The sequence below is a fragment of the Diceros bicornis genome, chromosome 31 (genome assembly GCF_020826845.1).
Source record: "Diceros bicornis minor isolate mBicDic1 chromosome 31, mDicBic1.mat.cur, whole genome shotgun sequence".
Lineage (NCBI taxonomy): Eukaryota > Metazoa > Chordata > Mammalia > Perissodactyla > Rhinocerotidae > Diceros > Diceros bicornis.
In genome coordinates, this window is record NC_080770.1 from 12,959,361 (window position 1) to 12,986,315 (window position 26,955).

General features: G+C 38.6%; 1 protein-coding gene across 1 annotated transcript; it reads right to left on the reverse strand.

Moving 5' to 3' along the window:
* Positions 1-1,824: 1,824 nt before the first annotated feature.
* On the reverse strand, positions 1,825-25,122 carry MS4A14 (membrane spanning 4-domains A14). Its single transcript, XM_058527228.1, has 6 exons — positions 24,985-25,122; positions 23,438-23,566; positions 20,975-21,025; positions 17,971-18,120; positions 15,288-15,386; positions 1,825-3,939 (listed from the first exon to the last, which is right to left on the reverse strand). Exons 1-6 carry the CDS (start codon positions 25,120-25,122, stop codon positions 1,825-1,827), a joined length of 2,682 nt encoding a protein of 893 aa, XP_058383211.1.
* Positions 25,123-26,955: the final 1,833 nt, after the last annotated feature.

Genomic DNA, 26,955 nt, shown 5'->3' on the forward strand with positions numbered 1-26,955 from the left:
TGGGATGGAAAAACCTCAGAGAGGATGGTTTTTTACATTCTTACATTTTCACATTGTAAATCTAGACCCTAGGCACTGTATTCTTGCAATTTTGGAAAAAAATTTTGTGTTCCAAGTGTGGTACAGAAGCATCAAGTTCATGGACACATAGGGTCCAATGTGAAGTGGGACAATGAGTCTTTCAGTGCTAAGTGGTGTGGACTACTCACTGATGACAGGAGTCGCCTCTACAGTGACTTGGAACTATTTAAGACCCCAGGACCCTTGTGCATGTGTGCATCAATGTGTATGTGTGTGTGGGGGGGATGACTATGGGACTGAATAGCAGGAATGACTGCATGGGTTGGATTCTCAAAGAATTTGATTATGAACTGCAAATACATATTTCCTGAACACCTGAGTTTGTGGCCTGAAAGTTAAACCCATTATACAAGCACCATACAAATGTCTGCTAATCTAGCTGAAGCAAAAGGGGGAATTATTAGTATTATTCAGAGGAAGTTGAATACAAAGTGGTAACCATTTAGGAACTGGAGGCCAACTCAGGTAGAGACCCTACGAAGGTCAAACAATCTTGGGAAGCTCAGGACACTAATCCTTCCTATAGAGGCAAAGGCAACAAGGAACAGATAGCCAGTCTCTCCAGCTCTATGCCTCATTATTCCACTATACATAACTTCACTCATCTCTAGGTGGAGGGTCCAGGCTCTCATTTATGCTTTTAAAAATGATTTATTGAATGCCTAAGAGAAGCAAGCCTTTTTTCAGACTTGTGTAGAAGACACAGATATGATACACTCTGGGGTTATTCACAGGAATATGAGAGAACTACGAGAGTATATGTGATTTCAAAAAAAGAAGAAAGTTAGAGAGAGATCCCTGGAAATACTTATTTTAGACTTTTTGAAACAGGAAAAGAAAAACACAGGAGCCAACAAGGATGATGAATATTACAGAAAGAAGGGATGGTTAACAACTGCACCCAAGAGATCAAGGAGAAAGAGAATTGAAAAAAATGTAGTTAGGCTTGGGGGATGGAGGATAACTGATGGCTTCTGATCACACAATTTCCTTTGACCACTGGGGATGAAATTATATGTCATAAGGGTTGAGAAATTAGAAGCAGTGAGTGCATTCACTCAATATATTACTGTCTGTCATACTTTCTATTGTGACACCTGCATCTCTGCCCTTCCCTGCCTCCTACTTTTTTATCTCTAGGTATGTTTTATTCTCTCCCTATACACCACATTCTGTACTCATTGCCACATTCTACCTCATTAATAATTGAACAAATTTAGAGTATATATACTCAACATAGATTTGGGGAGAAGGGAGTAAATTGGGTGATTGGAAAGAACTAAACAGGGGAATAGTGGGATTGATTTTTATTTCTCACTGACTCTTTTGGTTCTTTAGCCCTTAGAGAGCCTGCACAGATTCCTTCCTGGTTGATTTACTGAGACCCTATAATACACAAAGGAGGAGGCAAGAAATATTAGCACCATAGAAAAGTAGGTCCTTAAATATTAAGTTGTAGAATGAATTGATGATCATAAACTGAAACACTAACATTGATAGCAAAGAGTTTAAATGTAAATTACTCCTTCACCCCCAGAAAGTTCTGATATAGTGTTAATATTTGTCACCATTTTATTTTAATTAAGGACAAATCCTTTGAGTGTTCTGCATGCCCTTCATTTTCTGGTGAGCGAATAAGGTAGCAACCACCTTTGAGAACATAGGTTGGAAGAGACTATATTGTTTTTCCCTAATTTGGTTCCTTAATTGGGAGCAGTGTGGTATTTGTGTAGCTTCTGCGTGTTAGTCAGAGTCTTCAGATTGCTGTTGATCTTTTGGAGAACATGAGGTAGAAGTTAAGGATGGATCTTCTTTGTATGAAGTTGAGCAAATTGAAATGTTTTGTTGCACATCTTTTTCTGAATCTATATTGGACAAATAGGTGAAATACGTGTCTTGTATTGAGCTTTGGCAGGAGGAAGAGTGAAAATCTGGCTTCGTGTTTTCTGATTGCAGGTCACTTGGGTTTTGGTACTGACTTTTCATGTCCCTTGGTTTGATATCTCTTGTTTGCATAGTGTCTATTTGCATATCTTCTTCTTGGACACCTGTGGATTGAAAGTCTTGTTGATCCGTATCTTCATACTGATTGTCTTGAAATAGAATGTCTTGTAATTGCGGAACTAGGTGATGTCGAGTTATGGCATGTACCATTTGGGCTTCTTGGAATAGAGCTTTCTGCTTTAGGGATTCTTTCTGTAATAGATCTTGGGTTTGCCAGCCTTGGGATCCCCAATTTAGGGAATGCTGCATTTCAAATTGCCATTCTTGTGCTTTGCAATCTTTGTTTCTCCAGCCTTGGGATTGTTGGGTTTTCCAGTCTGGAGACTGCTTTCTTGGGGGTTGCCTGTCTTGGTATTCCTGGATTTTGGATTGACAATATTGGCACAGCTGCTTTGGGAATTTCTCCTCTTGGACCTGCCACTCTTCAGCTTGCTGATGTTGGGTTTGTTTCTTGGAGGATTGCTTTTTATCAGCCTGTTGATCTTTATCTTTTCCATCTTTGGACTGTTCCTTTGGGAATAGCTCCTCTTTGCCCTGTTGGTTTTCACCTTGTACATTTTGGGATTGTTGCTTTAGGGATTGCTCCCCTTGGGTCAGCTGATCTTCAGCTGGCTGATCTGGGGGTTGCTGTGTGGTTTGCTTAACACAGACTTGCTTATCTAAAGAGTGCCTCTTGGGGAATAGCCAACTTCGGATGTGCTGGTCTAGGGATTTCCTTTTTGGAGATTGCTGATCTTGGATTTGCAGGTTTAGGGATTTACGCTTTGGAGATTGTAAGCCTTTCCTTTGCTGGCCTAAGGAATGCTGCTTTGGGGATTGCCCACCTTTGCTTTGCCTGTCTAGAGAATGCCGCTTTGGGAATTTCTTGCCTCGGAGTTCCTCCACAGATTTCCATTCTTGGGTCAGTAACATAACTTCTGATGTAATGTCTTGATATGATACATGTATAAACTGCTGGTCTTGAGGTTGGATGTTTTGTAGTTGAAGATCTGGGGGTTTCTGATCTAGGTGTTGTGTATTTGGGGACTGTGCAGCATGGAATGTTGGGGCTTCAAATAGCATGGTTTGTGCTGGCAAAGCTTGTACTGGGTAAAGTATATTTTGGGAAGGCATGTCTTGGGTTGGTGTATTTTGGGATAGCATGTCTTGGGATGATGGGTATTGAGATGATATGTCTAGGGACTGTGTGTCTTGGGATGGCATGTCCTGGGATTGCTTGTCTTGGGATGGTATGTCTTGGGATGGCATGTCTTCCGATGTCAGTCTATGAGACTGTGTGACATGGGATGTTGGGGCTTCAGACAGCAGGGCTTGTACTGGTAGAGTTTGGGCTGGCAGAGCTTGAGATGGCAAGTCTTGGGGTGGTAACACTTGAAGTTGTTTTAGAGAACGGGGTGGAAAAACTTGGAGTGGTAATGCTTGGGCCTGCAGCAATTGGGTTTGCCTTTTTGGGGGTTGTAAGATAGCAGATTTTAGGTCTTCATCAGTCAATTGTTCAGGGTGCATAATATTTTCTGAGGGCCTTTTCTCTAATGTGGGAGGCAAAGGTTTCAGCTCAACTTCTTCCTCGTAAAGTTTTAAGGGTGGAGGGATACTTTTCTCTTGTTCGTCTGGCACAGATACAGATGTGTAGTAACTATCGCTGCCTCTCTTCCCTAAACGTTGGAAGGCTAAAGGATTTCTTAAGACTCTTAACTTGAAGAAAGTATAGCCTCCAAAGAAAATAGGTTGTATGTTTGTTATTGAATCCTCACTGGAAGACTCTTCTTGAAGCTCAAATTGTATTACAGCATTTTCTTCTGGAACAGAGAATTCACTGTCTTGAGTAACATCCGTAGGCAAGAAAAACACAATCTATAAAACCAAGGGATGGGGGAAACATTAATATAACAGGATCATCTTTGATGTTCTTTCCTTCTTGTATTCCCAAATTATTTTTCATCTCTGCCTTAAGACAGTAGATAGGAAATAACAACTACATGAGGAGTCAGAAAACATACCAATTCTGCCTTCACCATCGACTCATTGGTTTTATTTTGGACAAGTCATCACCCTCTATTATCTCAATTATTGAATAGGAGAATTTGATTAAGATTGTCTCAAATATTCTCATACTTAATACTATAAATCTTCTAAGACATTTAAAATCATCTACTTGCTATTCATATATTCAGGCTTATAATGATTTATTGATCACTTACTAGATGAACTAGATGCTGGAAATCAAAGATAATTATATGTGGGTTTTGCCCATAAGGTGCTCCAATTATAGGTAGACCAAGATATAAATAGATAACAATACAGTTTAGCAAATGCTATTATAGAAATAGGTACTAAGTGCTTTTTGGGAATGTAGAAGGTGATCTAATTCTGAGAAAGCCAGGAAATGCTTCATAGAAGAGGTGATATTTGATCTACGTCTTGATGGATGAGTAGGAATTCCTCAGGCAAAAAGGTAAGATGAAGTAAGATAAGAGTCAAAATCCAGTTAGAGGAAACAGTGGGTACAAAAACACAAGGTTGTTGTAGAGTGTGATGCAACTTAGTGTGATGGCAGATGGTGAGCAGTTAGATTTTGTTGGATGGCATGGTACGTGCTATAAACTGAATGTTTGTGTCCCTCCAAATTCGCATGTTGAAAGCTAATTTTCAATGCGATGGTATTTAGAGGGAGAATCTTTGGGAGGTGATTAAATCACAAGGGTATTGCCGTCATAAATGGGATTAGTGCCTTTATAAATGGGACTCCAGCGAGCTCCCTTGCCCCTTCTTCCATGCAAGGACACAGTGAGAAGACCTCTGTCTATGAACCAGGAAACAGGTCCTCACCACACTCTGCATCTGCCAGCACTTTGATCTTGGACATCCCAGCTTCTAGAACTATGAGAAATAAATTTTTTTGTTTGTTTAAACCACTCAGTCTTTGGTACAGCAGCCCAAACGGACTAAGACGGAAATTGGTACTGAGAAGCGGGAGTGCTGCTATAACAAATACCTAAAAATCGTAGAAGCAGATTTAAAATGGGTAATGAGTAGAGGCTGGAAGAGTTTTGAAGTGCATGCTAGAAAAAACTTATAGTGCTGTGAATGGACCATTAAGGGCGATTCTGGTGAGAGCACAGAAAGAAAAATGGAGAGCTGTAGAGAAAGCCTCAGTCTTTTTAGAGAACACGTAAGTGATCCTGAAAAAAATGTTGGTAGAAATATAGATGATAAAGGTCATTCTGATGATGTCTCAGATAGACATGAGGAACATGTTATTAGAAACTGGAGGAAAGGTGATCTTGGCTATAAAGTTGGCACAGAACTCAGCTGAATTGTGTTTGTGTTCTTGTGTTTTGTGTGTGGTAGAATTTGCAAGCAATGAAATTTAGCTGAAGCTACTTCTAAGCAAGGTTTTGAAGGTGAGGCTTGGCTCCTCCTGACAGCTTATAGTAAAAGGTGAGAAGAGAGAAATGACATAAAGATGAAATTTTTAAGCAAAGAGGAAACAGGACTTAATGGTTTGGAAAATTCTCAGTTTATCCATATTGCGAAAAATGAGACCGCTAAGAGTATGACCAAGTGACTGATTTGAGAAGGAAATTGGTATGGATCAGCCATCTCAACAGTAGCCAGAAACTGTTCTCCAAGACAATGGAAGAATGACCCCAAAAGCCATTCAGAGATCATCAGGGCTGCCACTCCCACCAAAGGCCGAGAATGCAAGGGTCCTGAAAGAAAAATGGTTTCAAAGGATGGGGCTGACTCTCTGGTTCAGGCAGAGCCAGGATGCCCCCATCCAGTGCCAAAGGAGTGGGCCTGCTGCAGAGAGCTGCTGCATGGGCTGTGCCCAGCAGAGGCAGGGGAGTGTGACTGCCTCCACCTGGATTTCAAAAGAAAGAGCCACTGGACAGAGCCACAAGCTTGGGACCCTAACCCAGCATAGCCACAGGCATGGGAGCCCTGATGGGGAGGGCTCAGGCAGAGAGCTGCTACAGGGGCAGAGCCCAGGCAGAGAGGGTCTTCCTGCTGAGCTGTGGGGGTGATGTCACCACCCATGTGCTTGGAAGTCAGAGCATGGAGCTGAAAAGGATTATTCTTGAGCCTTAGGGTTTAAGTTGTTTGCCCTGTTAGGTTTTGGCCTTACTTGGGACCTGTCCTTTCTTTTTACGTATTTCTCCTTTTTGGAATGGTAATGTCTATCCCAGGCCTATCTCGCCATTGTGTTTTGGAAATTTGATTTCATAACATGTTTGTTTTCACAGGTTCACAACTGGAGGGGAATTTGCCTCAGGATGAATTATACCTTGAGTCTCACTCACATCTGACTTAGTTGGTATTTAGATGAGACTTTGGACTTAGACTTTAAAGTTGATGCTGCAACAAGACTTTGGGGGCTATTGGAATGGAAAGAATATATTTTTCCTGTGAGAAGGACATAAATTGGGGGTGGGGCATAAATTGAACAAAATATGCACAAGACTTATGCCCTGAAATCTACAAAATATTGTTGTAAGAAATGAAAGGAGATGTAAGGAAGTTTAGACATATTCCAAGGACATGGATAAGAAGATTAAATATTATTAATGAGTAAATTTTTCCTAAATTATTTATAAGTCAGTGAAACTCCAATCAAAATCCCAGCAAGATTTTTGTGGAAATTGATAAACTGTTTCTAACTCTTACATGGAAATCCATAGGACGTAGAATAGCCAAAAATGATTTTGAAAAAGAACAAAGAAGATGTATGCTACTTGATTTTAAGAATTATCCTAGAGGAACCTCAGGGAAGAAGGCAGAATAGTCAGCTCCTGGAATCTGTCTGTTTATCTACACAACAACTGTACTAGCAGAAACTATCTGAAGTAACTATTTTGCATCTCTGGAGTCAATTTGAACACTTGTGGCTTCTGGGGGAAAGCTTGGCTGGTAATATCAGCCTTCAGTGTGATAGTGACTACCCGGATCCCACTCTTGGCCTCTGGCAGGCAGCTGAGGGACGGCACCCATTTTTCTGGTGTGGCTTGCTGCAGCCAGGGTGGGCGATAAGGACCTTGTCTTCCAAATATCAGATTTCTGTGTCCTGATTGAAGATTTCTTCTTCTGATCACTCCTGTGCAGGCGCAGAGTCTGCATGTCATTGGTTCAACCCGTACTGGCTGAGGCAGCTTCCAGAGGAAGCTATTTCAACTTCCAATTGCTTTTTCTTGATATTCAAAAACAACTGTGTATGTGGGAGAATGTAGAAACCCACCATGTGTGCCCAGGAAAAGACGCAGGCTCAGAAAAGACCTGAGAAGACCATAAGCTTTCATCTCAAGTTAATCTCTGGCACAGAGATGCACTACAGTGATAAACAAATAGGCAAACAAAAAAAACCCAGCAAACCCTAAGGAAGGAGGAGAATCTGATTTTGAGAGTTAACACATTATAAGATTCAAATATTCAGTTTTCAACAAAATAAATCACAAGGTACACAAAGAAATAGGAAAATATGGCCCCTTCAATGGAAGAAAATAAATGAACAGAAACAGTACCTGAGGAATCCCAGACTTTGGATTTACTAGACAGACTTTAACAGTATTAAAGATGCTAAAAGAGCTAGAGGAAGTCATGGGGAAACATAGGAAAATGATGATGAACAAAATGCGAGTATCAATAAAGAGATATAAATTATAAAACAGAACCCAAAAGAATTTATGGAGCTGAGAAGTACAATAAAATGTACACTAGAGAGGTTCAAAATCATATTTGAGTATTCAGAAGAAATAACCAATGAACTTGAAGATAGGACAATTGAAGTTATTGAGTCTGAGGAACAGAAAGATAAAAGAATTATGTGAACAGAGCCTAAGGGACCTATGAGATACCAACAAGTAAACCAACTTATACATTGTGGAGATCCAGAAGGAGAGGAGAGAGAGAAAGGGGCGAGAATAATATTTAAAGAAATATTGACTGAAAAATTCCCAAATTTGATGAAAACATTCATCTACACGTCCAAGAAGCTCAATGAATTCCAAGTAGGATAAACTCAAAGTGACCCACACAAAGACACATTATAACCAAACTGTTGAAAGCCAAAGACAGAGAATCTTGAAAACAGCAAGAGAGAAGTGCCTCATCACATACAAGGGATCTTTAATTAGATTATTGGCCAATTTCTCATCAGAAACTTTGAAGGCCAAACAGCGGTGAGGTTATATATTCAAAGGGCTTACAGAAAATTCTATATTGGGCAAATTGTGAAAAAAAAGGAAGAAACTAAAACATTCCAAGATAAACAAAGGCTGAGGGAGTTAGTTGTTACTAGACCTGCCGTGCAAGAAGGGCTAAAGTGAGTCCTTGAAATGAAGAAGCTAGACAGTAACTTGAAGCTGAGTGAAGAACTAAAGATCTGCAGTATAGATAAATACATGGGCAATTATAAAAAAACAGCTTTTTATTTTCTACATTATTTATAAGACAAATGCATAAAAGCAATTATTAACCTATGTAATTGGTAATTCAGTGTATAAAGATGTAATCTGTGATATCAATAGGGGAATGGGGCTGTATAAAGGTACAGTTTTTGTATGCTATTGAAGTTGATTTGGTATAAATTCAAATTAGATTATTATAAATTCAAATGGGTGTTAAATGTAATCCACATGGTAATTACAAAGAAAATGTCTGTAGAATATACACGAAATGAGAAGAGAATCAAAATGTTTCGCTACGGGAAATCAACTAAACACAAAAGAAGGCAGTAATGGAGCAAATGAGACAAAAAACTATAAGGCATACAGGAAAAAATAGCAAAATGGCAAATGAATTTCTCTTTATTAGTATTTACTTTAAATGTAAATGGATTAGACTCTCCAATCAAAAGACAGAGATTGACTGAATGGATAAAAACAAAACAAAAACATGACCCAACTATATGCTGTGTACAAGAGACTCATTTTAGATCCAAAGGTACAAATAAGTTGAAAGTGAAATAATTGAAAAAATTATTCCATGCAAATAGTAACCAAGAGAAAGCTGGGGAGGGGGCTATACTAATATCAGCTAAACTTTAAAAAAGGTTATAGGAGACAAAGAAGGACTTCATGTATTAATAAAAGTTTCAATAGAGCATGAAGATATAACAATTATAAACTTTTACACATCTAATAACAGACCTTCAAAACATATGAAGCAAAATTGACAGGGTTGAAGGGAGAAATGGACAATAATAATACAATAATAATACAATAGTAGTTGGAGACTTCAATACCCCACTTTCAAAATGGGTAGAACAACCAGACAGATGATAAGTAAAGAAATAGAGGGCTTGAACAGCCCAGTAAACCAATTAAACTTAACAGACATAGACTGAGCACTCCAACCAACAACAGCAGAATGCACGTTCTTCTTAAGTGCACATGGAACATTCTCCAGGATAGACCACATTTATGCCACAAAACAAGTCTCAATAGATTTCAAAGATAGGTATCATGCAAAGTATCTTTTCTGGCCACAGCTGGATGAAGTTAGAAGTTAATAATTGAAGGAAAACTGGAAAATTCAGAAATATGTGGAAATTAAACAGCACATTCTTAAACAACCAATGAGTCAAAGAAGAAATCAAAAAATAAATTATAAAATACTTTGATATGAAGGAAAACAAAAGCACAACTTATCAAAACCTATGTGATGCAGCAAAAGCTGGACTACGAGGGAAATTTATAGCTGCAAATGTCTACATTAAAAAAGAAGAAAGATATCAAATCAATAACCTAACTTTATACCATAAGGAACTAGAACAAGAAGAGCAAACTAACCCAAAGCCAGCAGAAAGAAGTAAATAATAAAGATTACAGATAAATAAAATAGAGAACAGAAAAACAAAAGAGAAAATCAATGAAACCAAATGTTGGTTCTTTGAAAAGATGAACAAAATCAACAAACCTTTAGCTAGACTGAAAAAGAAAAAAATAGAGAAGATACAAATAACTAAAATAAGAAATGAAAGTGAAGACATTACTACATTATTACAGAGATAAAAAGGATTATAAGAGAATACTAAGAACAATGGTATGCCAATAAATTACATACCCTATAAGAAATGGACAAATTCCTTGAAACACACAAATTACCTGCACTGACTCAAAAAGAAATAGAAAATATCAGCAAATCTATAACAAGTAAAGAGATGGAATCAGTAATAAAAAAACCCTCCCAATAAAGAAAACAACTGGACCAGATAGATTCATTGGTAAATTCTATCAAAGATTTAAGGAAGAATTAATACCAATCATTCTCTAACTTTTCCAAAAAATTAAAGAGAAGGGAAAACTTCCTAACTCATTCTATGAGACTGACATTACCCTGATACCAAAGCCAGATAAACAGAAAATTACAGACCAATATTTCTCATGAATGTGAATGCAACAATTCCCAACAAAATATTAGTAAATCAAATCTAACTGTATATCAAAAGGATTATTCATCATGACCAAGTGAGATTTATGCCCCCCAAATGAGGATGGTCCAATATAAGAAAATCAATAAATGTAATACATTACATTAATATAATGTAGGGGAAAAACCCTCATGATCATCTCACTTGGAGCAGAAAAAGCATTTGACAAAATCCAACACCTTTTCATGATAAAAACTCTCCGAAAATTAAAAACAGAGAGAAAATTCCTCAACGTGACAGGGTATTCATGAAAAATCCACAGCTAACATCATGCTGAATGGTGAATGACTGAAACCTTTCCCCCTAAGATCAGGATCAAGACAAGAATGCCTGCTTTCACCACAGCTACTCAACATTGTACTGGAAGTTCTGGTCACTAGTATTAAACAAGAAAAAGAAATAAAAGTCATCTAAATTAGAAATGAAGCAGTAAAACTATCTCTGTTTGCAGATGCTGTGATCCTATATATAGAACATCACAGAGAATCCACAAGAAAGTTGTTAGAGCTAATAAACAAATTCAACAAGGTGCAAGGGACATGATCAACACACAACAATCAGTTGTATTTCTCTATACGAGCAGTGAGCATAGAACATCACAAAGAATCCACAAGAAAGTTATTAGAGCTAATAAACAAATTCAGCAAGGTGCAAGGTACAAAATCAACACACAACAGTCAGTTGTATTTCTCTACACCAGCAATGAGCATTCTGAAAAGAAAATTCAGGGAGCAATTCCATTTAGAATAGCATCTAAAAGAATTAAATACTGAGGCTAAATATAACCAAGGAGGTGAAAGACTTCTGTGCTAAAAACTGCAACGTATTGCTAAAAGTAATTAAAGAAGGTCTGAATAAATGGAAAGGCATCATGTATTCATCATAAGAGCACAATATTGTTAAGATGTAAGTACCACCCAAAGCAATCTACAACTTCAGTGCAATTCCTATAAAAATTCCAATGACCTTTTTCTCAGGAATGGCAAAACCAATTCTCAAATTCCTATGAAATTTCAAGACGCCCTGAATAGCCAAAAAAAAAAAAAATCTTGAAAAAGAAGAATAAAGTTGGAGGAATCATACTTCCCAACTTTGAAACTTACTATAAAGCTACAGTAACTAAGACAGTATGGTATTGGCATAAAGGCAGACATATAAACCACTGAGATAGACTACAGAGCCCAGAAACAAACCCTCACATATATGATCAATTGATTTTCAACAAGAGTGCCAAGATCATTCAGTGGGGGAAAGGATAATCCCAATAAATGGTGCTGGAAAGGTGGGTATCCACATGCAAAAGAATGAAGTTGGAGCCTTACCTTATACCATATATGAAATTTAACTAAATGGATCAAAGATCTAAATCTAAAAGCTAAAACTATAAATCTTATAGAAGAAAACATTGAGAGAAATCTTCATGACATTGGATTTGGCAATGATTTCATGGATATGACTCTAAAAGCACAGATAACAAAAGAAAAAAATAGATTAATTGGACCTCAACAAAATTAAGAACTGTTGTGCACCAAAGGATACTGCCAAGAAAGGGAAAAGGCAACCTACAGAAAGGCAGAAAATATTTGCAAACCGTATATCTAATAAGGGATTAGTACCCAGAATACATAAAGAACTCCTACAATTCAACAATGGCAAAAGACAATCTAATTAAAAATGGGCAAAGACTATAATAGACATTTCTCCAAAAAAGATATACAAATGGCCAATAGGTACATGAAAAGATGCTCAACATCACTAATTGTTAGGAAATGCAAATCAAAACCACAATGAGATACCACTTCATACCCATTAGGATGGCTATTAAAAAAAGAAAGAAAATAACAAGTGTTGATGAGGATGTGGAGAAATTGGAACTCTTGTGCACTGCTGGTGGGAATGTAAAATGGTGCAGCCACCGTCAAAAACAGTTTGGCAGTTTCTCGAGAGGTTAAACCTTAGAACTACCATATGACCCAGGAATTACACTTTTCGGTATGTATCCAAAAGAATTGAAAGAAGGTATTCGAACAGATATTTGTGCACCATTGTTCATCGCATTATTCACAGTAGCCAAAAGGTGCAAAAAACCTGTGTCCATCAACAAATGAAGGGCTAGACAAAATGTGATATATACACATAATGGACTACTGTTCATCCATAAAATGAATGAAATTTTGATATATTCTACAACATGAGTGAACCTGGGAAACATTATGTTTAGTCAAATAAGACAGATACAGAAGGGCAAATAGCATATGATTCCACTTTTGTGACTTATCCAGAATAGGCAATAGATAATAGAAAGTAGGCAGAGAGACATAAAGTAGAATAGAGGTTACCAGGGGCTGGAAGGAGGTGGAAAGGGGAGTTATGGTTTTATAGTACAGAGTTTATTTTGGGATGATGAAAAAGTTTTGGGCATAGTTAGTGGTGATGATTACACATCATTATGAATGTATTTAATGCCACTGAATTGTACACTTACAAATGGTTAAAATGATAAATAGTATGGTATGTATATTTTACTATAATAAAAGAGAATTACTCTAAAGCTACAGAAATTAAGACAGTGTGGAATATGTGGAAGGATAGACATGTAGATCAATGGGACAAAATAAAGTGTCCAAGAGAGACCTATAAATAAGAGGTCAATTGATTTTCAACAAAGGTGTCAAGGTAATGGGAGAAAGCATTGCATTTTCAACAAATAGTGTTGGAACAGCTGGATTGCTCCATGGGTATGGGGGGCAGTACATGACTTTCTAACTTTACCTCACAACTACACACAGAAGTTAACTCAGGGGCCAACCTGGTGGCGTAGTGGTTAAGTTTGGCATGCTCTGCTTTGGCAGCCCAGGTTCACGGGTTCAGATCCGGGAAGCAGGCCTATACCACTCATCAAGGCATGCTGTGGCAGTGACCCACATATAAAATAGAGGAAGATTGGCACAGATGTTAGCTCAGGGCCAATCTTCCTGAAACAAAAAGAGGAGGATTGACAACAGATATTAGCTCAGAGCCTATCTTCCTCAAACACACAAAAAAAGTTAACTCAAAATCTATTATAGACCTAAACATAAAAGCTAAAATTATAAAACTTCTACAAGAAAATAGAGAAGAAAATCTTTAGAATCATGGTGTAGACAGAGCTTTGTTAGAACACCAGAAGGACTGACCATAAAAGAAAATAAATCATAAATTGGAATTCATCAAATTTGTTATTTGAAAGAAGCTATTAAGGAAATCAAATGGCAAGCCAAGGCTGGAGGAAATATTAGCAATATATATATCTCATGAAAGGACTTTTGTTAGGAATCAATTAGGTTCTTATAACTCAATAAGATAAACAATGCAATAAAAGTTGGCTAAATATTTGAACAGACACATCTCAAAAAAAAGATATGCAAATGGACAATGTACACATAGAGTCTCATTATCATTTATCATCAGGGAAATGCAAATTAAATTACAATGAAATACCACTACATACCCACTAGAATGGCTAAATTATTAATACAACTGACAATTCTAAGTGTTGGTGTTTATATTGGAGGAACTGTACCTCTCATATATTGCTGACGAGAATGCAAAATGGTATAGTCACTCTGGAGAACTGTTTGGCATTTTCTTATAAAGTTAAACATCTGCTTACCATATGACCTGACAATCAAGTCCTAGATACAGCACTCCAAGAGAAATGAAAACATATGTTCACACAAAGATGTGAACACAAATGTTCATGGCAATCAAATGCCCATCAAGAGGGAAATGGGTGAACAAATTGTGGTGTAACCTTACATAAAAGGAATGAACTATTGATGTATGCAACAGCATGGATGCATTTCATAAACATGTTGCTGAGTGAAAGAAGCCAGACACAAAGAATGCTTACTTATGACTCCGTGTATATGAAGTTTGAGAAAGTACAAACTAATCGAAGTGATGAAGATATTGACTGCAAAGAGGTTCCAGGGAACCTTTTGGGATGATAGAAATTCACTGTTATCTTGATTGTGATGGTAGCTAAACAGGTGTATACAATTTGTCAAAACTCCTTGAATGGTACACTTAAAATGGTTGCATTTTATTTTTTGTAAATTATACTTCTATAAAGTCGATGTAAAAAAAAGAAAGAAAACCCTACCTAACACGGAGCCTGGAACTGGTATTTGGGATTTAAAGAGCAGGTTCTAGAGGCATGTTACTTGAGTCAGAATCCTGATGTTGTATGATCCTGGAGAGGTTACTCTTTGTGCCTTAGTTCTTTCATATGTAAAATAAAGGTGTTTTAATAGTTGTCTTAAGATGAGTAAGTTGGTGCTAAGTGATTATAACAATGACTGACAGTAAACAGTCAGTAAAAGTAAGCTCTAACAATTATTATAAATAATATTAGTATCACTTAAATATTTTCTCTCTGCTTCCTCTCTGGTGAGGGAATTGTCTCACACACCCTTGTGACCCAGTTATAAGCTCCCCATGTTTCAGTGATATGGGTTCCCATTAAGTCTAGTCTTTCCTATATTTTGGCCGGGAAATATGGAGCTATGTCTGAATGGAGATGACTGTGGATAGCAGATAGGACAAGAAAAAGAAGCGTAGTTTTCTCAAAGGGTGGAGGGAGCCTTCAGTTTTAAACTTGTCCCTCCTTGACCTTCCTAAACTTGGAAGTTTTAGTTCAGTATCTGAGAATACTACTCTGTCCACTAATGGGCCAGAGGTCACCTTGGAGTGTCCCAATAGTAATCCGCTCTCGTAGCAACATTGAACGCACCTCATTTGACTTTGTCCAGCACTTGCTCCTAAAGGAAACGATAGTCACAGAGATGCTGAGTTCTACTATGGTGATGATCAGTAAGACTGACAAAATTCCCTGCAAATAATGAGAATAAATATATGGCATTTGGAATGAAAGCTGTATCATTTTAAAGATATGGGCCAAGGACTACTTACTCTGTATGACCAAGTAAGGGAAAACCCATATTTTAAATGCTTCTGTAGCCATCAGTGATTAAACAATTTTCATCTCATGTCTTTCTGATAAGCACGGGATAACAAACTCAAATGCCTATAGGGGCCAGGCGGCCATCCCAAATGAGAGAAACCGTTAAGAGGGGAGACAGTAGAGAATAAAGATATTCCTAGGATGCATCCATTACTCAGTTCCAGGCAACAGTTGCCATGTGGGAATGTGGGCCCAGGATGCCTGGTCTTTTTTCTTTCCTAAGGAAGCTGGATATACATATTTTTAATTTGAAATTTTCCAGTTATTTATTCACTTGTGTGAACCAAACAGAACATATCTTCAGGCTGGATATAGCCCACAGATTGCCATTTTGCACAGCCTGCTTTCAGGTAATGTTTAGATCGAGAAGCAGCGTGGAATAGGTGGTGTCCGAAAAGCTTAGACTGTGGAGACACAAAGATCTGGGTGCAATTAGGTCCAAGTTTACACTTAACGATGGACAAGTGGCTGAGTCTATCTGAATCTTGGTTTCCTTGCAATACATCCAAAAGCTTGGATATTTCCCATTTGTTGGTAAAACTGAAGTACATGAAATACCTCCTATAAATTTACTGCCTTCAGCTGTTGAAAAAGATAGACCTAGTGTTGGTCTTTGTGGAATTTCCATCATGGTAAGGGAGGGAGACAGTAACAAATAATTAGACAGTTACTTACTTAACTAGGTTGTGGTAAGTGCTATGAAAAAGTATTGGGAACTATGCGCTACTCTAATGGGAGATCTGACCAGGTCTGCACTGGGAAGGGTAGAGATTTGATCAGGAAGGACCTCCTAAAAGAAGTGATGTTTAAACTGGGACTAAAGAATGAGGAGAATTTAACTGGGTAGATGGAAAAGAGTGGGTTGGGCTCATACATTAGAAGCAAGAAAAAGCTGGTCTTATGGTCCTGGGGGGCAGTGGGTAATTGACACATTAAGGAATTCTAGGAAGTAGCAGGAGAGTGGAGTGAGAAGGATAAAGGCCCGGAAAAATGTTGGAAAGGTAGTCAGGATAGGTGCTATAGGGCCTTATAAGCCTTTTAAGATTTGGCCTTAACAGGAAGCCATTGAGTAATGTGTTCAGATTTGCATTTTGAAGTGATACCTCTGGCATCACTGTAGACAATGGATTCGTCTTTGGGACAGAGGTCGGTCCAAGTGATGTCTAAAGCCCACTGTTATGGCTTTTTTTGGCTTATTTATGATATTTGGTTTGCAGCAAGGAATTCTGGAGTTGTACAAGGGAGGTCTTGAAACAGATTCTCCATGATTCTGTATGCAGAAACTAATCCTGCAATACCCATCCATGTGGGGAAGGAAGTAGACAGCAGAGTTTCATTTATTTGGAGATTTAACCCTTTCAAGATACAATTTCTTCCTGGTATATACTAAAATAATGTACAATAATGACCACATGTCCACTAGGAAAAAGGGTAAGGATTATAATGTTGTATCATATTCTTGGCACAATTAGGACAGGATTTTGTCTCTTATATTGGTTTCTGGCTCTCCGTAGTAACCTTTTATGAGTCTAATTCTGGAATTTATCTCAGAACATATGGGAATGTCCTTAGGCTCATTTTAATGGGTGATTGTGAGGACTAAATAAAATCTCATATTCAGTAACTGATAGCTCTTTTTCCTTTTCTTCTTTGTTGAGGGAGACAATTTCCCATGATTCCATTTCACTTCATCCAGACAAGTCAAATCTCATTAATATTCTAGGACCAAAACCTTCAAGATGTGGCTGATAAAAATAGAATGAAACCCCAGGATTTGCATGGAAACTTAGAGAGAAAGGGCTTTTGGCATCATTGACATACATAAAAATAATGTCATTGAATACTTATTAGATAAATACTTAAAATTACACCTACAATTATATTTCTTGGTAAAGATACATCTCATCCAATTTAATGATTAAAACTGCTACATTTATATAAAATGATTTCTCTTCTAAAATTATTAAAATACTTTATTAATTGCCTTAAAACTTTCTCCCACTATATTTTGTTTTTACTATTAATTGAGTAAACTTTTTAGATCATTCTGTACCTCATTAATGCTGAAAAGGTAAAATTTAACCTAATCTATGTCAATACTAATAGTAATCACTAAACTCATTGACCATTTACACTGTACCAGGCACTGTTCTAATTTAAGTAATCCTCACAACAACCCAATGAGGCAGGTATTATTATCTTCATTTTCCAACAGAGGAAAACTGAGGCTCAGAGAAGATAAAGTGTTAGCCTAAGGTCACAAGCTTATAAATGACAAAACAGGGATTCAAGTCCAGATGCTATGTCTCCTGAATCACAATATGCTTGTCAACAGTCAGTTCAAATGCTGACACCGCTTTGATCATTGGAATCAAAATTAATGAATCGATGCATCATGAATATAGTTCAGATACGAGTATAGAGATTCATCTCACCGAAGGAGACCACTTACATTGAAAAGGATTCTACCTATAACACATATTCCTTCAACGGAAAGCGTCTGGCAGTACTTGTGCTGATATCTGTAGCTGACAATGGTGAAAGTAATCCCAGCTACTGCAACCAAGGAGCTGATAACATTCATGACCGTGACGCCTTGTCCCTGGAAAATAGTTTAAAAAATAATAATGAAATAAATAAAAACCAAACCAAACCAAAAATACCTTGTAAGAAATTCTTAGTGCTTTTATCTTTGCAGATACCCCTCAGGGATGAATTGCTCCATCAGGTCAGTATGCTTGAACGGCTTGATAAATCCTGATTTAGCTAAGTCAGAAGACAAACCAGGTTTTAGAGTAAGCCAGGAATCCAAGAATGAGAATGGGTAGAGAAGGGGTGCTCTATGGTTAATGCTAAAGAAAATGTTCATTTTATCCTAATGTACCATCTTTCATAATCTATAAGCAAAATACCATTAGAAATAATGTTGGCCTTGTCATTAGACCTGATTTTGAGTCCTAGTGAACTAGGACCTTGTACAAGGCAACTAATCTCTTGTAATCTCAATTTCTACCTTTAAAAATGAGAGTGATATCACCTAGTTTTAGGGCAGTATCCATTTATTCATTTATTTTAGTAAATATTTAGTGTGTACCAACTATGTGTCAGGCACTGCGTTAGATCTTGGGACACAAACATGAACACAATAGATGAGGTCCTGCCTTCAGGTGGCTTACATCCATTCCCCAGGGGGATTCAAACAATAACCAACTAAATCACTAATAAATTTACAGATGGCAACAGATTTGGACTGGGGTTTAAAGGTTTCCTTTCTCAATTTTAGTGTTCCAACATGGACAGTATAAGAAATTCAGATTGCCCCTTCCAATGCCCTTTACTCATTCCTATTTTTTTTTATATATATGTCTGACTTCCTTTGAAGGAAAGGGAATGTCTTATTCATACCTACTCCCAGCACTGCTATTGCTCTTTTAGAGGAAAGACAAAAAAAGCCCTCACGTCTGAATTTAGTGGATATTTACTATGCCTTGATTGTGTTACGTCTGTTGTGGTGGGAAATGCAATGATGCATTTACACAGCCTGTCCTATCCAGGAGCTGGTAGCTTAGTGTGGCAGGACTTGGAAGTATACACATGACTTAATGCTCTCTGCAAACACAGGTCTTTACTATAAACAGGCATTTTGGCAGAAAATGCACAGGAGCGTACAGATACGCCATCTCTCTCAATCCTCAGTCCTTTGCTCTTTCAAGGCTCTATTTTGGCTCTCCTAGGACATTTAATGGACTAAAGTCTCTAAATAAGCAATCCCTCATGTATATTTTGCTTTGCAGTTTACAAAGAATATGCCAGCCTTGGTCTCATCTGATCCTTATTACAGTTTTGTGATGGAGGCAGATCACTTGTTATCCCCACATTACAGATAAACAGCGTTCGGTGATTAAGTGATTGTGAGTAATTCCATAGTTGGTGGAAGAGCTGTGATGGAAAGCGAGACCTTCTGACGCCCAGTTTAGAGCTCCTGCTGCTGTGACATCCTGCCAGCCTCCATCTACATAGCGCTCAGTGAGTCAGGAGTAGGTCTGCCTTACCCTTAGTATATTCCTCAGCTCTGAAAGGAAGTCAATACAGAGAGAATAACAGCATTTGGGGCTTCATACGCATTGTCTGCATTTATTTCCACAGGGAGAGAGAGATGGGGGCATTCATCCCCCAAGAACTTCCCTACGGCTTGTAGCTGTCCGTAGAGGAAACTGGCAGAGGACCATAAGAACAGGTTAAAATGGCTTTGAGAGAAGGCCCACATGTCCAGGTCCTTAAACAAAAAAAACATCAGAGTGGTTAGAAGGGAGTACAATGGGGCCGGCCCAGTGGCGCAGCGGTTAAGTGTGTGTGCTCCACTGCGGCGGCCCAGGGTTCGCCGGCCTGGATGCCAGGCGGGCACCGATGCACCGCTTGTGGGGCCACGCTATGGTGGTGTCCCGTATAAGGTAGAGGAAGATGGGCATGGATGTTAGCCCAGGGCCAGTCTTCCTCAGCAAAAAAAGGAGGAGGATTGGTGTCGGATGTTAGCTCAGGGCTAATCTTCCTCACACACACACACACACACACACACACACACAAAGAAAACAAAGAAGGGAGTACAACTTTTAAGTATCTTTTATATGTAGTGTCTTATTAAATCCTCAAAATAACCCTTTGAAGTAGATACTTTTTCCGTCAAGTTGACATAGCAATGAGTGATAGCTTTAATTCAATCCTTGAATGATCTTGGGTCGATGCCAGGCTCTTTCCTCCAATCCTAGGGCAGGCCCCAAAGAGAAGCCTCTTTTGTTGTTAGTGGTGGTGGTGGTGATGGGTCGAGATCCTGGGATTGGTTTTGGTTAGAGTAGGGTTTCTCAACCTTGGCACTATAAGCATTTGGGGCTAGATCATTATTTTTTGTTATGGCAGACTGTCCTGTGTGTGCATTTTAGGATGTTTGGAAGCATCCCTGGCCTCTACCCACTAGATGACAATAGCACCCCCCCACTCAGTTGTGACAACCAAAAATGTCTTCAGACATTGTCAAATATTCTGCGGGGGAGGGGCAAAATTATTCTCAATTAAGAACCATTGAGTTAGAGAATATAGAATGGTTTCCAACAAGCAACTCTTTCAGTTTACTTGACCAGGGTATGGGAACCAGTGGAAGGATGTAAGGCAATAACAAATGGCGGCATTAACAAATAGGAATGACCTGAACTGCAAACTTGATGTGTAAGGATTTTCCTGGGAGATCTTTTATTACTAAACACTCTATACACAAAGATGATACGAAGCAAGTAGAAGATTTTAAATTACATAAAAATCACAGAACTGACTTACCAGAACTGCAAACTTGGTGTGTAAGGATTTTCCAGGGAGATCTTTTATTACTAAACACTGTATACACAAAGATGATACAAAGCAAGCAGAAGATTTTAAATTACATAAAAATCTCAGAATTGACTTACCAGACATTTTTCCTTGTTGTTGATTCCTGTGAGGTATCCTGTAATAAAAAACTTTTAACAAGAAAAGAGATAGAAGTTAACAGGTGATGTGTTTGACCACCTTACAATGTAATTTCCTTTGGAGATTATATTGTAATCTATATGTATGTGAATCTCCCAAACCATCTAGTCTTTCCACCTGAGCGTCAGGAAGCAGGAGAGTAGGCACTGATGTAAGAAGAAATACTGTGCTGGACGTGCTCAGAGCTGAACAAGACCTCATTGCCAGGGTCAGCTGGGAGAGGCAGGCCCCCTAAGGTCCAAAAGATACTACCTAGATGTTTGGTTCAGCTGGGCTCCAAAAAGAAAGATAATCCTGGGCTCTGGGCCTGGAAGAGGGAGGGGTGAGCTGTGTCTGCTCTGAGCAGATGGAGGGAGATTTTCCCAGGGCAGAACTCTCTAAAGGCTAATATGGGGGCTGGGATCTAGTGTAGTTATCTCAGCCACTTCTTTTTCTGGAACATAAAGAGCCTAGTACCACCCAGGGAAAATGAGAACTCTGTCATCCAAAGTGGAGCCCCTTACTTTTTTTTAATGTTCTGGGGACCTCTCCTGTGGGATTGGTGTTGGACCTTGAGGCCATCTGGGTCTTGGTGTCCAGGGATGTCAAGGTGACATGCAGAGATGGGAGAGTTACCTTTGATAGCTCCCTCCACTTCACTGCCCACATTGTATCACCATCGGATTAGTTCTACCTACAAGTCGCTCTCAAAGCTATCCATCTCTGTTTATCTCCACTGATGCCCAGCTACATCAGGGCACCATCTTTCCTCCCCTGGGTTCTTGCAGCCTCCTCCCAACTGCTTCTCTCAGCTTGCTGTTATCATCCTTGAATTAATTTCTCAGAAAACAAAATGATATTTTAAAGATAATAAGTCTTCAAATGCCACGGCCCTCTTTAAAGATTATCAGTGGATTCCTCTTGCTCTCGTATTAAGATTCCACATTCTTAATATGACCACAAGGGCTGGCACAACCTGGTTCCAGCTTTCATTTTTGGCCTCATTTTGTGCCTCTACCATAGAATCATTGGTCTTCTTTCTGTTGCTCTTTCTCACATCAAGCTCTTGGCTCATGCTTTGTCTTTGCCAGGGGATGTTTTCCCTGCACTTCACCCATGAACACCTACCTGCAGAGCACTTCTCTGACCTCCCAGGCCAGATGAGTCCTCCATTAGACCTTCACATGGCACCTGGAACTCCTCTCTTAGAGTGCTTAGCACAAGTGTAATAACATATCTGTGGAGTTATTTTTACTTTTTCATTTCTAGCCTCCCTATTAGATGACAAACACTGTCTAATTCTAAGAAGAGCAATTCACCACTTCTCTCAGAGAGGGCCTTGTTTACCAGTATTCGCAGCATCTAGGACACTACTGAAGATATAATATGTGCTCAGTAAATATCTTCTCAATGAGGAGTGGAGTTTTAAAAAGCAGCATGCCAGAACCCCATTAGAATTCTTGCATGCAGGTCACACAAAGTCAGAAGGGGAAAATTACATTGTGAAATGGGGAGGTGAGGAGTTGGTCTGTTAGATTTTTTACAGTGTGGCATGTGTAGTTTGAAAATCATGTTCAATATTATATTATTTATATTTAGAAAATGAAAATACTACTAGTTGTTTTTGAAATGCAGATTATAGAAAAGGCATGGAATATTTATGTTTATCAAGAGAGCAGGGTTTATAATAGAGATAATAGTCTCATTTATTCATTATTTCATCCATTTGTTCATTGAATGATTCCTTAATTCATGTCTACTATGCATTAAGCATGATTCTATGTTCTGAGAATATAACAGCAACTAAAGCAGACAATATTCCTGCTCTCTTGGGTGTGTATGTTCTAGTAGGGGAAGCTCTAATGAATCTCCCCTTAAATATTATGGTACAAGATTAAGAGCCAAGGCTGTGGTGATTGGCTGGAAATAGCACTCTACTAAGAATTATATTTATGGCTCTATTATTAACCAGATGAGTGACACTCATAAAATTGTCTCTGGAGACAATAAGGGAGTTGAACCATAATAATCATCTTTAAAATTCTCGTTAAGCTATGACAGTCTGTGATTCTATGAGTGCTAGCTAGGTATGTTTAAATTACTACCTACTCTCAATCTCAGTTTCCTTATTTGCAATGGGGAAAGTAGGACATTTGCTCATCTAATCTCCCAGATTGGTAGTAAATGACTTACTGTACACACAAGGGCTTTGGAAACTTTTAAACACTGTATGCCTAAGAGTAGTTATTACTATGATGATGGTGGTGCAATGACCAAATGGAGTCACTTCTCTTGCCATGGAAGGGACTGGCTGTCTGGTCTCCTTGAGGATCGTATTCATGGAATTCAGTGTCTAGGACTTGAGGCAGTTCAAACCAGTCTTTATAGTAATTTCTCAAAAGCCCCTAAGTGACAGTACTCACAATAAATGCTCCCCAGAATGGATATCCTGTGAAGAAAACGAGGGGAAAGCTCTGGGAGAAATTCAAGTAATTAAATGCAAATATAATTCCAACGCCTGCAATGATCAGGGCAAGCAGGATCTGGATAGCCTGTGAGGAGAGAAATGGGTACATGAGGTCACAAGGGCCCCAGCTTCTTTGGACTGTCCCAGTTCCCTTGGGCATCCCTCTATGCTTATGTCACATTTCCCTCCATCTGAATGCCTTCCTCTTCCATTTACCAACCACTCTCAGATTTTCAGGAGGCCCAGTGTCTCTTTCCTCATCACACTTGCCTGGGTCCTTCAGGCTCCAATGCATTACTCTCGTCCTTCACTACTTGCGATATCACCTGGTATTCCCAGTTTATCTTGTTATCAGACAGATTGAGTGTATGTCTGAATCTACGCCTACATTGCAACCTTCTTGAAGACAGAGACTACATACTATTGCCCTTTACGTCTTTTCCCCTTCTCTAGCACCAGCATCCTATTATTATTCTCACCCCTCAATACACACACATTTTCCACATTCAAAACATGCTTTTGGAATTGAGGCTCAGCCCAGTTCTCCAAAAGTTTATGAAGTTTGCGCATCTAGAGCGGAGAAGCTGGGTGAGGTTATGTCTCATCTCCTCTTCATCCAAGGGCCTGACTAGAGCTGAGAGTAACCCAGTGGGCTTATCAGCCTGTTAGGAGTCTGCAGAGAGAGGAACACCATGGTAGTTCTCAAGGGTCAGGGCTCTTCTCAGGGCAGCCCTTCTCCTCTATCATTCTGGGTTTTTTCTCCAGATCACACCTCTGTGGCATTGCACCTCAAGTTTTTTTTTTTTTTTTACTCTTATACTGAAGATAGAGGCTGTGTACGCAGCTCCCCTCTAGGTACGTTTATGACTGAAAACATTTTTGTGTGTATGTCTACATTGTGGCTCATTATGGAGCTTTGATTATGGTTTTCAAAGAACTCCAATGCCTGTAACAGCACAAAGGGAAGTGTAACCTCTCCTCTCATGGCTTTTAGCTCCAAGGGAGGGGCCACCACACCCTGAGGTCACCTCCTCAATAAGACATTTGGAAAAATTACACCAGTTTCTCGGATCTCTTCTGTTAGGATTCCAAGACCAGTATTAACTCCTCATGAAACAGCCCTAGGATTTCCTCAGGGTTAGGGGAGTTATTAATTACAGTTAGATATTCTATTCCTCGGAGTTAAATAAGTCCTCAGAAGCATTTCTGAGACATGAGGCAAACTGTGCAAGTTTCTAAGCAGAACTTTCATTTCTCTTGTTTATCAAAATCTAGGGAAATGGTATTATTGGCTACACATTGGCTCATCTACTGCTTATCCAATTATTTGTAGAAGCAAATGACTTAGAAGTACTTATGATTAATCAAGGATACATTGTAGATGAAAGGTGGGGGGGGGAAAGGGGATCAACTCACTTCCTGAAAAACATGTCGACAGACATACATGGGGAAATAACTTCTGTTGTCCCTTCCAGGAAGACCCATGGATGGGAGAGGACTTACCCCCAAGACTTTCGGCTCTCCCTTCAGGAAATCCAGTAGAGAGCTATGGGGTCCATAGGGAAATGCAGTCAATACAGTTTCATTTGGTTGTATAGTGATGACGTGGGTCGATCTTTTGACCTTAGGTGGTGACTCCATGATTCAACGGCAAAACTCTAATAAAAGAACTAGTGAGTGAACATTGCAGCCAAAATCATGGTCTTCCATCAGTCTCACATGGAGTCCTTAGCAATGAGCCCTTAGCGATTACTCTACTCAGTCCTAGAACCACAGAATCATAGTCATTGAGTCATAGAGTCTTAGAATTCTAGAACATATCCAGCCCCCTATCTTCCTGATGAAGGATCCGGTTATCCAGAAGACTTACTTTCTTGTCAGTTTGTTTATAAACAGTTGGTAAACACAAAATAAATGAATGATATACATAAAAACAAATCCCTGTACCTATGTTTATGAGATATAAGGGACTAACACCTATGGACTATTCACTACGTTCCAGGCACTGTAGAAGGTGTTTTGTTATAACATGTATTAACATTTGTTCTTTCACCAATTCTATAGTGCTGAAACTGAGCTACAGAGAGGTTAATTTGCCCAAGGTCACATGCTAAGGGACAGGGGAAGGAGTCAAACTCTGCTTGTCTGTCTCCAAAATCTGTGTTGTTTCTATTCAACCATGCGTCCATCCTCTTTCAAAAGGAGTTTCCCACTTGTAGGTGATGTATTGTCTCACTCGTTGTTTAACCATATTCCTTTGTACTATAAATTAAGAAGTTATAGGACCAGATGTAGTTGCCACTTTGGTAGAGTATATTTTACCTTTCAAAAGACAAATAAAACTAATTCTACTCAAGGCTTTCTTGGTTTAAACTATACAAACATAATTAGAACAACATAAAATGCCTTTTGGAAGCTTGCTTTCCATGCTAATCCTTTATATTCCTATATTTGTTATGATTTTAACTATTAAATCATAAAAGCAAATGGTTTCACAAAGCCAGAAAAATACATGCAAATATTACCTTGACTGTTTCCTAGTTTGTTGCAACCATAGACGGCAGGGTTTCTCAACTTTGGCGCTGCTGGCATTTTGGACCTGATGATTCTTGGCTGTAGGGTGTTGTTCTGTGCTTTATATGATGTTTGGCAGCGTCTCTGGCCTCTACTCATTAGACACTAATAGCACATTCCCAGTTGTGACAACGAAAATTGTCTCCAGACATTGCCAAATGTCCACTGTGGAGGAGGGCAAAATCACTCCAGGTTTAGAACCAGTGATGTATAGAAATAATTACAGACTGTATCCTCTTTTAATTTTTTCCTGATAGAATGCCTCTTTTGTTTTTCACACCCAAACTTGAGAGAAGGTATGTATTTCTCAATACAACATTTTTCTGCCAGTATTTATTCAGGTAAATTTTAATTTGTGTACCTAAAGTACAATGCAACATTTTAAACAAAACAAAGTGTGGAACGGGTCTGTATTCAAATTCTAAGCAGAACTAATAGACCATTAGAATCATGTAGAGAAGTTTTGAAAAGTATGCTGTGTCAATAAAAGGGAAGTACACCCAGAATGATGCTAAGTGCAGCCACAAACTGCAAACAAAGCTTCTGTGTGTTACCAACCATTGTGATTATTTGGTGATCAAGGAATTACAATGTTTTCAGCCTTTTCTAACCTAACGTTAATTTACTGCTCATATATGGGTATTTTACTGCCTTTTACTTACATTTTAGGAAATCGGATAGGAGTTTGGGTTGACGAATAGCATATAATTTTTTTTTCTTTAAATTGATGGAAAAGAATTGTCTTCATGCAGAATGCCTAATGTTTAGGAATGAATTACTAAATTACTTTTTACTAAGATGGAGAAGCTTATAATTCTATCTGCCTTGGTTATTTCAAAATGCATCTCATTTTATCATTTCAACTAGGTTATAGTTGTCAGCCTCTGCCGTTTTCCCCTG